A 12096-nucleotide genomic window follows, 5' to 3' on the forward strand; every position below is an offset into this window, starting at 1 on the left:
GTCTAGTTATTTGTAATATGAAAAATACTGCATGCTCAAGGGATCTGACAAGTACCACCTCACAAGCTCACAAGATATTGTTATATATTCTACCCACTCATCAATTTGCTCCCTGCATGCTTTTCATGGTTTATATATTTTGAACTGCCAAAACCTGAGAACAAGACCACCGTATATCGTTCTCGTACTCTTTGGCTTATTACTTATATGTTTATGTATATATAATCCGAGCAGCACTTCTTGAAGAATACCCATTTCAGTATTTCTTCTAGCTTTTCCAATATCGCAAGTTACTATTCAAAGACTGCTAGCTACTTTTGGTGAAGCAATTAACGATCATTAGTCGGGTGATTGATCTGCAAATATATGTTACTATATACATGTTTTCATGATTTGAGTAGACATTCAAGCAAAGAAGCTGACAAGAGTTGATGGGCGCAATTGCTGTTGTAGTGATGTTGCTGATATTTCTAAATTTTGGAGCTGTTGCTGTTGCTGTTGCTGATCATGAAGGAGGAGCAGCCTCCAATTTCACTCGACCTGTTTCTGCGTTTTGCATGTCTTCATGCAATAACACCATTTTGGTTGATAAAAGAGGCGTCCCAAGTGGCGCCAATCCCCTGCATAACAGGTAGCTACATATAAAATAAATGCCCCTTCTTTGTTTCTCGAGAAGAAGAAACAAAATTAAGCTATACTTGTGATAATTGATCTATTTAGCTTGAAGAAACTTGGGATCTCTTTTGTTCTTTTCGGGGTTTAGAGCGAGCATTTAGTCTTAGCTAGATTGGAAATATATATTTATTATCATTATGTAATTTGACAAGAATAAAAAAAGGTATGTCTTAAGTTTTGTTTTTATTGCTTTACCGGTGGTGGTGTTTCTGACATGTATGTGCATGAGTTGTCTGTTGGTTTGGCATTTTTCAAAAGTGGTTCTCACAAGACTATTATAAGCATGTCTTTTGTATGTTTTTTGTTGATAGTCTTCAGTATAATGATGAATTCATCATGCGCCTTGTATAATTTTTCCTTGTTAAATGGTGCGGTCCTGCCAAGAATTATAATGCCTGTCCCCTACGCCAATCTCACTCTTTTAAATCCTAAATATTTGCCAACCATCGATCAAGTTTGAAGTTTAAGCTCGAAACCTAGGAGGTCTAAGTTCAGACTATAATCTTAAATTCCATCAAGAAACAAATTTGATAATTAAGATTATATTTATCTGCTAAGTTAAGGTGTAGTTAGTTTTTACTAACACGCGTGATGTTTATTAATTATGTACTTTATATAAAGCATCAGATAAGGTTTTGTAATACAAATTGATTAATGTATAAATGCTGCAGAGAATTGAAGAATTCATTTAGTTGCTGTTGTTCTTTAGTGCCATGGATGCTTCTATGCTTGTCCATATTACTTTTGGGACTCTGTGGATGTTCCCTTTCTACGTCTCTTCCTGCTTGTTAAGTTTCCTTTTAGTGCTTCTAATTAATTAATGCTATAATGCTTCACTAATATATGCAGAAGAATATACATATATATATATATATATATATATATATATATATGGCATCTGCGCGACATATGGGGAGGCCAGTTTTCAAGTCCAAATTTAATGTTATTCAGGAGTGCGTTAGAGAGAAGAATTAGCTAACTAAATAATTACATATATCAAGTTAGCATACGATTAAATTTTTATAACAGAAAAGATTTTTGGACACAGGATTACAATTAGATTGCTTCCAAACTAAAAGTATACTTTATAATATATATATATGTTAATATCTGAAAGGAAGAATACAAGAAAAGCATGGTGAAACTGAAAGCTCATATCCAGGCTAGACAATCCTGCTGCACCAAATTTGTTTCTCTGCAGATGAAAACAATGCCTTTGGTACATTAGCACACTAGTTAATTAACAATCCGCAAAAAGACAACAAATAATCAACAATAATCTAGCAATTAAATTTATTGTAAGTAACAGTTTAATTAATTTTTAATTGAAAAGATAGCACGACATGGCAGAATGCATATTTAAATATCTAAATTTTAATTATTTAATCATTTTAATATCTTAGTTTTCAGTTTAAATTAATAAATATCCGAATTCTATTTTTTGTAATTTTTAAATATTTTTATTTTTTAATTTAACATAACACACTTAAAGTATTAAAGTGGCTAAAAAAATTAAAATTTGGATGTCCTAATATGCATTTAGCGGATAAAGATCAAATTGTAAATCTTTTAATCATAAAATTTTATAACATTGAAGGTGAAAATTTAAACCGTTAAATAATATTTGATTGGAATCTATAAAATTTATATACTTTAAATGAAAGTTAATTTAGTATTCTATATAATCAAATTGATATGTAATTGGTTATTACTAAATTAAATTCTAATAAAATAAGTAGAATTTTTAAATAAATTCCATATTAATTAGTTAATATATTTTATAAGACCAAAATATTTCTTTCAACTTTATTATTTTTATATTTTTAATATTTTTTAAATATTTTTTTTTTTTTTATAAATTTTAAACAAAGATAGCATTAGAGAGAAGACACTGTTACCGGAATAGATGCATGGAAGGGAAGAGTCATGTATACGATGCACAGCTACATTTGCAGTGCGACATGCATCTCTTGCAGTCGGATAGTGTTAGCATCGCACCCTCGCAGTCGCACTTCTTAATACACTTTGCCTTTGAAGCGCCAGCCCACAAGCATCGAGCCATGCACTGTAGGATTGGTGCACATGCTGGGCAGCCGTGCTTCATCTGATTAGTAATGCAATCTTTACATGCATTGCCATTCCCCGATCCACAGGCCAGCACCATAGGACAAATCATCAGCCATAAAATGACTAGAAGGGAGAAGGAAACCAGCTGCCTACTAACCATTTGCATCTCTCACAGAGACAAAAAGTAGATGGCTAGTCTTCAATTCCTTATGTGGAATTCTCTGTATAGATATAGAATTCCCTGTGAGACTTTGATGGGTATGTTGTGATTTTCACATTCTGTAGCTGGACTGATTTTTAAAGACCATCTGATGAGGCTACTTTATTTATCAGTTAATTCGTAAGATCTTCAATTTCATTAAATAACCTCATTAATAACCATTGAATTTTGCAATGCCTTGGGGTGCTCAATTTCTCTATCTGATCATCATTCATCTCGTGTCGTGGCTACTCACTAGCCAAAATATTTCGACTACTATAGAATATTAAACATTTAAAAATTTCAAGTATTTGTGATGTTAGGGTATCCTAATAAACTCTTAAATCATACTATTTTTTTTTTATAGAAAGTATATATATTAAAATAAATTTTTAAATTTTTTCTATTTCATCATTCTTTTTAAAAGGATTTAAGAACTACATTTTCTCTACTTAAATTTTAAAAAAGAAGAAATCAGCTCTTAAATTGTTCTTAAATATATTCTAATTAGTATACTTTTATTTCATTAGATAGATTCATAACAGAATTAGTGCCAAATACATTAGCTATTAATTTATTAAATGAATCTTATAATTAGTATTATTAAAATTGATTGATTTATTTTTTTTATTAATTTTAATATAGTTTAATTAAAAATAAATAATAATAATAATATATGGATAAAATTTGTATGGAAATGTGACTGCAAAAATCTGTTTGGATGGGAGTTCTTTTTTAAAATTTTATAAAGTTTGAAATCTTCAATCCTTTTTCGGGGAGAAGTACTATTTACGAAATAAGTTTATAAAGGTTTTTAAAAACCTTTAAAATCCTGCAGATCTCAATTTATTAAATTAATGGATAGAAAAATTCTATATTACCTTCTCAAACAAAATAAAATTAAGACTATCTTGCCTTAATTTTACCTCCATTTATTTTATAAAATTTTACGAAACTTTAATTTTATTTTTTTCAAATATAATGTAAAGAGATTAAATTTTGGAAGCCCGACATGGATAAAAAGAATTTGAAATATAGCCATGTTCTAAACAATACTCTATATATTTGTCCTTGTTAACTTTTTATTTTGATAAAGATAAACTATTACCTCCCTATTTTAATTTATTTTGAAACGGGTTTGTGGTCCAACAATATTTTATATTTTATTTTCTAATAATATCTTTTATTAATAAAAAATAGAAAATGCGATTTAAGAAAAAAAAAAAGAGAAAATTAACAAAATATTCTTAAAACTTTCTCTTTAGATTTAGATTTAGGCGGAGACGATGTGACAATTTAGAAAAGAAATATAAATTAGAAATGCTCTTAAATGTCAAATTTTTACGCATACTTCCTGAAGTTGAGAAGAACGATTAGCCAAAAAGAAAAAGAAGAGGGATACTAGGTACGATTGATTCATTACGCATGGACAACGACCAGCCATTTGGTTGCTGCGATCAGACGAGAAGTTATTGGTAACTTATTGGTGTTATCCTTAGTTGTTCTCCTTATATATCCAACGGACAACGACCAGCCGTTTGATTGGAAGAGAATTTGCAAACAACAGAAGTCCCAAGTTTCTTGTCCATAAAACTCCGCGATTTCTCTCTCCCAATTAAATGGTTCTTTCTTTCTTCTTCTGCTGTTCTTTACTAAGATTTGGTTTGTGTGTTTGATGAAATTCCTACACTAATTAAATCATCATTTTTTTTTCAATTATTGCAGGAATGCAGCGAACAGAAAACATGCATAGAAAAAGCAAGTGCTTCTTCATTTTACCGTTCCGTATACTCAGAGGTAACTTGACTTTATTGTCTCGTCACAAATAATTCCCAATTTAAAATTCAACATTTGTACAGCAATTACTAGTGAGTGAACACTGTAGTATTTGGTAAGTCTGAAAATGTTGAATTCGATTCTATCTAGTCCAAACTTTTTTCCGTTTGGAAAGGTCATACTTGCTAGAACTCAATTCTTTTTTACTTGAAAAGGCATTTTGCAATAATTGAATGGAATTGAATTCTTACACATGATTTATTCCAAACAAGTAATTGTTGTTTTTTATTTTGCTTAATTATACAGATAGAAGAGATTGGATGGGAGCATCTAGTTAGTATGGCTGGAGATCTAATGTCCCTTAGCTTTCGCGTTTTGTAAGATATTCATTTTTATTAATCCAATAATAAAAGGATAATTGGTTTTTCTGTTGCATTCCATGAATGCTTTATGTGGTTTATGACTTTATATATGCCTATAGTTACGTACGTTTTTCTTTGGATTTTCAGATTTTAATTGATGCAAATTACTTGATATTTAGTGGGCCAAGAGCTCAACATATTGTTTATTCAGAAGAAGACAGTGAAAATCTTGATAAGATTGTTGGGAAATGTATTCTTCTAAATTGGTGAAAATCTGAAGAATAGGTTTTAAAGGGTTTTCTAATTTCTAACTTGGAAATTTTTTCCTAATGACTCTCTTTGCTTTTATTATTATTATGGAGTATCTTCCCTGCTATGCATTGATATTTTACTTGTATGGAAGTTTACCTTATTTTTAGTGGATTAACCTTTGTATATCTGAGTAGCAGAGATAAGAAGGGACGAGTGCACATTCTGGAAGTTCAGTTGGATGAGACCCATCCAAGACATCCACCTTCAGTTTCTGCGGTTGGTCTCTTGGCAATAGCTTTGTATTTGAGTTCTTAAATTTCTAGGCTGAAACTCTTTGTGACTTCTTCTAGGATGTACCATATATATTCAGTGTTCGATGGTCAATGAACTCAAGATTGAAAGATTTGATGCAACAGTTCCATGAGGTATTATATATTGTTACTATCATTCTTGCATATTTCTTTAGTTTTATATGAGAAGAGCATTAGGCTTTCAGTGACTTCTTGGGGACATAGTGTTTCTTATCAGTATGTAGTATCAAAAGGATAAAGGGTTTCAAATAAGTTTTTTTTTTTTTTCCTTTTTTAAATAAATATATCAGCATTTGGAGAAGCTTCAGGAATTTTGGTCTACCTTGGAGGATATTGATAATTCCCTTTGTGTAGTTGATATTCACAAGTCATCTCATGCAATTTCATTTCGCCAAATTGATATAGGTAAAGTGATTGTCAATCCCTTGTGTTGATTTCATTTCTCTATTTTCTATGTTGTTGCTAAAATTCCCTTATCTCATTCTCCTTACATAGTTTACCTTTCTCCTTCCAGGAAATGACTGTTTTATAATGTTGTTTATAAATACCAAAGATCCTAGATCTTTACCAGAGTAAGTTGTTATCTCATATTAATATAACTGCTGCAAATAGCTTCTACTTTTCTTTCAGTAACGAATTATAACTTGTGCTAGGTGTCGCTTTTTGGGTTCAGGTCCAGTTGCGCATTCTTTGAGAAAGCGATGGCAAAGAAATTGCAAGCAATGGTACATTCATGGACTTCCTTTTGATGCGACCAACATCTTGAATTCCATAATTTGTCTTGGAAATTTTGGATTTACAAATTAGTGAAATCTTTTCTTTCATGTTCTCAAAAATTTTCATTGGCAGTTAATAGTAATCTCTGAATGCTCTATACGTAGACTTTATTTATTTTGCAGGATGCAGGACAAAACATTTCTTGAAAATCTCCTGTCCATTCTAGAGACTGAACTACCGAAGCCCCCAGATGTCCAGAAGAATGATCAGCAAATAGAATGTGGCATTTGTTATGCCCAGTATCTGCCAATTGGTAACCCTCCACAGCATTTGTGCCAGCTAGGTGGTTGTAAATGTATCTGCAGTTGACTTTAAAATGTCCATGTAGATGATGAGCTTGGACCTCGGAGTGGGACTGGTACTGACTACACATGTGATAACAGCAATTGCAATAGGGCATTCCATAGCATTTGTCTTGGGGACTGGCTGCGCTCTATTACAACAACAAGGCAGTATGTTCACTTTCTAGAACATGTCTCGTGTATTTTGGCTCCCATATGTCTAGAACACTTGTCCACTCAAATGTTTAACCTTGCTAATAACTTGGGTATCTCTGTCCTGGAGTCTTTTCTTGTCCTTCATGGCATTTCTGGCACAACCTTGAATGTGTATAAGGATAGGACTAAACCACGCAACTGCGAATTAGAATCAATATTGATAAGGCAACCTATTTCCATCACACTTCTTGACAAGTTTAAGAGGTCTATTTAAAGAGAGAGGCATTAAGGATAGAACATGTGCATATCATTCAATATCTACTATTTTTCTTTTGCAAATAATTTCAAGAAATAATTGTCATCATCAATGTGGCCAATGAAAATGAGTAAACAGTAAAAATGTAGTGAATGCCGACACTAAAGGATGCTGTCTTTGGTGGCTTCACTCAATTACACATTGTCACTTATACAATACCGTGTTAGCACTTTCTTATTCATATACGTCTCAAAATAATTGCTGTGAAAGCTGAATTACCTTGATAGCATGTCTGTTCATAATTGTTATTAGATACTTCCAAGTTGTTTACTGGCGATATACAGAGGGAGAGTAACACAGGGCACGGTTACCTTTGATTTTTTTTTTTTCTTCTTTCTGTTAGGTATCTGGCCATTTGATCTATTAGCTTCTATGTTTCTTATTTTACAGATCATATAATGTTCTGTTTGGGAATTGTCCCTACTGCTCAGAGCCAGTTGCAGTTAAAATCAACTATGCAAAGAAGTAAGTCTAGGTTTTCACCACATCCTTGTATCGGTAAATGATCTTTTGGCTCCGAATTCCTCAACATGAAAAAGTAACATTCTGTTCTATGTTTCTCTAATTTAATTGAAATAGTTATTTATCCAGTGCAAATCCTAATCAAGGAATGCAGGCTTTGGAAATGGCAAGCATATTAATGTTTAAGCAGCATCAATATAACCCCATACCACCTACTTTCTGTCATATTTTTTGCTGTTTCATTATCTATGACAAGCGATCCAGCAATGATATAATCCATTATTTTTGTACTAACCTTATCTGTTTGGCTTGTTGACTACTTGATTACACTTTTTTCACGCTTGATAGTTAATTGGCACCTGCCAATTAGAACCATCTTATCTAAACTTAATGATTTTGCCAGTTTCATGTTGCTGATTCACCTTATATTTCTTGAATGCGCATGCCTGTATACTTATTGCAGCATTCATTGAAAATGACAGGTAGGCTATCTTGGTTGAATCATTATGGCGCGAACTCTACCATGTTTTCCCTTCTTCGTTAAACTGGCAGATATAGCCAAGTGCAACCAGTTTACCACTTTATGATTTATTGAATTTGGCTACAGTTTGAAAGGATGGTCCCCTACTTTGGACAGCTGGGTCCAACCACTGTTGAGGGCAATGGTGGAGGGTCCCCTTTTATGTGTTTTTGTTAGAATATCTCGTTCAAGTTTTACGACTGTTAATAATTGGACAAGGCTAGAGAAAGGAAGGAATCACTGTTTTATATTTTTCTTTTTCTATTTAATGTTTTCAATTTCATTACTCTCTTAAGAAACATTCGTTTATTTGGTTAGAAGTCACAGGACGCAAAACGGTAGGGCATGTTTTATCACATACCTTTAAATGTTGTACCATTGGTCATGAATTCATTATTATCTTTAGAAAAGAATTCGGTACGATGTAGCATTTTGAAGGTTTTAACTGTAAGCTATCAAATTCTTGCATTTGTTCTTGGTTACATGGAATCTTGAATTTTTATATTTTAAGAATAAAATGACTTCAAATTATAATTCAATGGCATCAAGATTTGTCACAAATTATGAACTATTAATGGTAATATCACTTGCAATAAGATATGTCACATGTGGTAATTGTGTGCATTTCATCCTTGGCAGTAGGCGTGGCCCCAGTTCGAACCGGCTGGAGCTGGAATTTGACTGGCAATTTCGCTTTCACTTATGGTGGAATAGGATCTTGAACCATAAATAGGCAGTTCGCTCCTTATACTCATCTCATGTGTTAAAATGATAAATTTGCTATAATCCCACATGCAATATGAATTGTTTAAATCCTAAAACATTATGTGTTTTAAAGAAAAAAAAATTTCACCTGATAATATTTTGAACCAAACAATAGATTTACCACAAATTCCTGACATTTACGAAATTCGTCATTTAAAATTATTATATTCAAACCCACGTACTATAATATAACAAACTTGTACACAAATCTTATGAATAAATCCTTTAGACCATTCACAAACTATTTCTTCCGTTTCAATAGAAAAAAATTAATGTTACATTGGATATATAAAAGTGATAAGATAATTAAAAAATTTAATTTGAAAATGTGACAGTTATAATGAAATGGAGGGAATGGAGGGAGTATTTCCCTGAAGATCCACTTCAGCCCCCACTCTTACAAGTAATGAATCATGGCATGACCACCCATGATTTGGGGACCATGCGTTTGGGGAACTATGCCAAGTGAAGTTCAGGGACCATACACATAGCACATATGAATCATATTCGTACTTAGAGGCCATTAAACAGAGCATAGATGGCCAAAAGGAAGGGGACCAATATACGAAAAGTCTCAAGTAAAATTATAAAATTGAAGAAAATGAATGCTATACTCTAATATCTGCCCTGGCTTTTTGGCTTAGATTTTACATATTTATCATAATGGACCACTCAATTGGCCAACCATTTTCTCCGATTCAGATTCAGCAATCACAAAGTACCAAAACTATATTGAATTTCAGAATTGAAAATGAATGAAGGAGAGTGCTAACGTCTAATCAAGTAACATCATCAATAATGCACAAGCTTTTTATTCATTTTAGTACAGAATGCTGTGCATCCATATACAAACACGTATTGCACCTTACAAGTAAAATATATTGATTTTTATCCCACCCCACACAATAGAAATTTATTTCACCTCCACATTACCCCCATTCTATATATCTTTGCATGGCTCTTGTGACACTAGTAATGTACTAGGACACGCACGTAAGATACACTTAAAGAGACATTTAAAGTATGATGATCTTATCAATGTCTATGTACCAAGTTGCTTCATGGATTGATTGTTCTTGTTTTTTTCCTGATATTTATATTCCTGCCATGCACTCTAGTGGAGTAACCGGGTACCGAGACTTGTCGGTGCAGTAATCGTAGATCATGTGGTTCATACGAACCCATCTGTATTTTCTAGCTTCCATGGCATTGAGAGCTTGATAATTAGCACCCTCCCACCAATTCCTTGGGTTTGAGGCACAATTTGCTGGTCCCGGTACTGGGCATCCTTCAATGTCAAAGTCCTTGTAGTACGCATAGAAAGGTGCTCTGCTCCAATCAATTTTTTCAAGTCCACCTCTTGTTGCCCAATCATCAGCTTCCCATAATGTTGAGTACACACCCATGGGCTGGAATTTTGGAAATGGGATTCCTCTTGCTTCATTGTTCTTGTATACTCTAATAGGCACATCATCTACATAAAACCTGCAAAAACAAACCCCATATGCAGTTAAAACATCAACAAAAATTATTGCCTAATGGTCACAACTCACAACTACTCAGCCTGCCATTTAATGTATGAAAATTAAACATCAACTTTTGTCAATGGTTGAAATGATGAGCTTTAACTCAATGGTACTGGTACTGAACTGAGACATTACAAGCTTGAACTTGAGTCGTAATCCAATTAACAAAGAAAAAGGTTTAATTATTTTTATTATACGATAAAACACATATCCTCTTCTTTAACTTACACAATATGGTGATGGTTCCATAGAATAGTGTAGAGGTGGAAATCTGCAGAAGGATCAAACCATAAGTTAATTCTTTGCTCTCTATCACCCTTTCCATGAGCATAGATATTTGTTTGAACCGTGTATGGCTGCCCTGTCCTATTCCCCAAGAATTCAAAGTCTAGTTCATCTCGTACATTGTCGGTGTTCGAATTCATCTGTAAAAAGAAAATTCAAGCAAATAAAAATCAATTATATATATATATATATATATATATATATGTATGTATGTATGTGCGTATTTCAAGATTCTAAAAGCATAAGAATAATGTATTCTACTAATTCTGCTTTACTACATTAATAAACATACATAAAAGGCAGTGACAGTTCCAGCGGAATCTCCGGGGACAAGCTTGATCCTCATGCTAACACGACCAAACAAGTACTGCATCTTTGAGGCAAACCCACATCCTGAAATGCAACAAAAATGTTAATAATTGTTGGTTATATTCTAATAATAATACCCGCCCCCCGCGCACCACCCCCCCCCCCCCCCCCCAAAAAAAAAAAAAAAAGAAAATAACATGACCCCACTAACATAGTTTAACCTGAATTTTGGTCTAGAATGAGTTGGATAGCCTTTCCAGCATCGAGTTGCCTGATATGGGATTCAGACCATGTGACTTTAAAATCCTGAAGAAAAGTTGCTGGTCTAGCAGAGACTGAGAGAGAAGACGCAAGAACGCATAGGAAAATAAAGAAGAGATGATTATGAGAAGGAGACATGGCTAGATAGCAGCTAGTCAAGCTTTAATGTTGTTACTAGATGTAGTAATTAAGCGAATGGGAGATCAATAAAAGGTTATAATTATGGGTATGGTTTAGATAAGTGATAGGGTAATATGTGTATATATATATATATATAGGTGTGGAAGACTTAAGATAAGCGAGCGAGAGAAAGAGAACGAGAAAAGGATATTGATTATTGCTACATTGAAATGGAAAGCAACAATGGAAGGTTTTGCTTTCAAGTCCAGCTAATGGCAAGCCGTCATTAGGGCCTACACCCCTCCCCCTACTGTGTTTTAAGTTATTTTGCCTTCACAGACTTGCATATTATTCTCTTTTATCGTCTACCTCAAGATTTTCTTGATCTTACATTTTGAACTTGCTTACTATTCTTGATACTTAGAATGGCAGATGTCCATAAGATTTTTACTATCTTTGTGTATCACTGAATATGGCATTTGTTAGCTCAATAAATGAATATTGGTGGTAGCCTTTCAATTATTGAGTTCAACTTAGTGTGCATATTAGAGTTTTGGAAATTTTTTGACAGGCTTAGTGTATATTTCCACTTAAACACCAAACTGATAGATGATTGAAACATATTCATTAATTTTAAATGATGAAATACTTGTCCATCATCTAATACCAAACTATA

The 12096-nt window shown here is 33.0% G+C and overlaps 3 protein-coding genes across 6 annotated transcripts; 1 reads left to right on the forward strand and 2 right to left on the reverse strand.

The window, feature by feature from the left end:
* Window positions 1–1669: 1669 nt before the first annotated feature.
* Window positions 1670–3051, reverse strand: LOC107262273. Its single transcript, XM_048377102.1, has 2 exons — window positions 2574–3051; window positions 1670–1870 (listed from the first exon to the last, which is right to left on the reverse strand). The coding sequence occupies exon 1, from the start codon at window positions 2906–2908 to the stop codon at window positions 2600–2602; it is 309 nt and encodes a 102-aa protein (XP_048233059.1). The 5' UTR covers window positions 2909–3051; the 3' UTR covers window positions 1670–1870; window positions 2574–2599.
* A 1135-nt stretch (window positions 3052–4186) lies between these two features.
* On the forward strand, window positions 4187–8404 carry LOC8275946 (E3 ubiquitin-protein ligase FANCL). Of its 4 annotated transcripts, none has more exons than XM_015727107.3 (12): window positions 4187–4563; window positions 4667–4738; window positions 5024–5094; window positions 5526–5607; window positions 5682–5756; window positions 5933–6047; window positions 6157–6214; window positions 6296–6367; window positions 6542–6672; window positions 6748–6871; window positions 7563–7637; window positions 8098–8404. In XM_015727107.3, the coding sequence occupies exons 1-12, from the start codon at window positions 4561–4563 to the stop codon at window positions 8105–8107; spliced, it is 888 nt and encodes a 295-aa protein (XP_015582593.2). In that variant the 5' UTR covers window positions 4187–4560; the 3' UTR covers window positions 8108–8404. The 4 variants fall into 4 exon arrangements, with proteins under 4 accessions (XP_015582593.2, XP_048233241.1, XP_015582594.2 ...); XM_048377284.1 differs by having other exon boundaries at window positions 4188–4563; window positions 5529–5607; XM_015727108.3 differs by having other exon boundaries at window positions 4191–4563; window positions 8117–8404.
* A 1291-nt stretch (window positions 8405–9695) lies between these two features.
* LOC8275932 (probable xyloglucan endotransglucosylase/hydrolase protein 6) lies at window positions 9696–11573 on the reverse strand. The gene is made up of 4 exons (XM_048377410.1): window positions 11261–11573; window positions 11023–11123; window positions 10674–10870; window positions 9696–10404 (listed from the first exon to the last, which is right to left on the reverse strand). The coding sequence occupies exons 1-4, from the start codon at window positions 11436–11438 to the stop codon at window positions 10014–10016; spliced, it is 867 nt and encodes a 288-aa protein (XP_048233367.1). The 5' UTR covers window positions 11439–11573; the 3' UTR covers window positions 9696–10013.
* Window positions 11574–12096: the final 523 nt, after the last annotated feature.

This window comes from Ricinus communis, chromosome 7 (assembly GCF_019578655.1).
Source record: "Ricinus communis isolate WT05 ecotype wild-type chromosome 7, ASM1957865v1, whole genome shotgun sequence".
NCBI classification, from domain to species: Eukaryota; Viridiplantae; Streptophyta; class Magnoliopsida; order Malpighiales; family Euphorbiaceae; genus Ricinus; species Ricinus communis.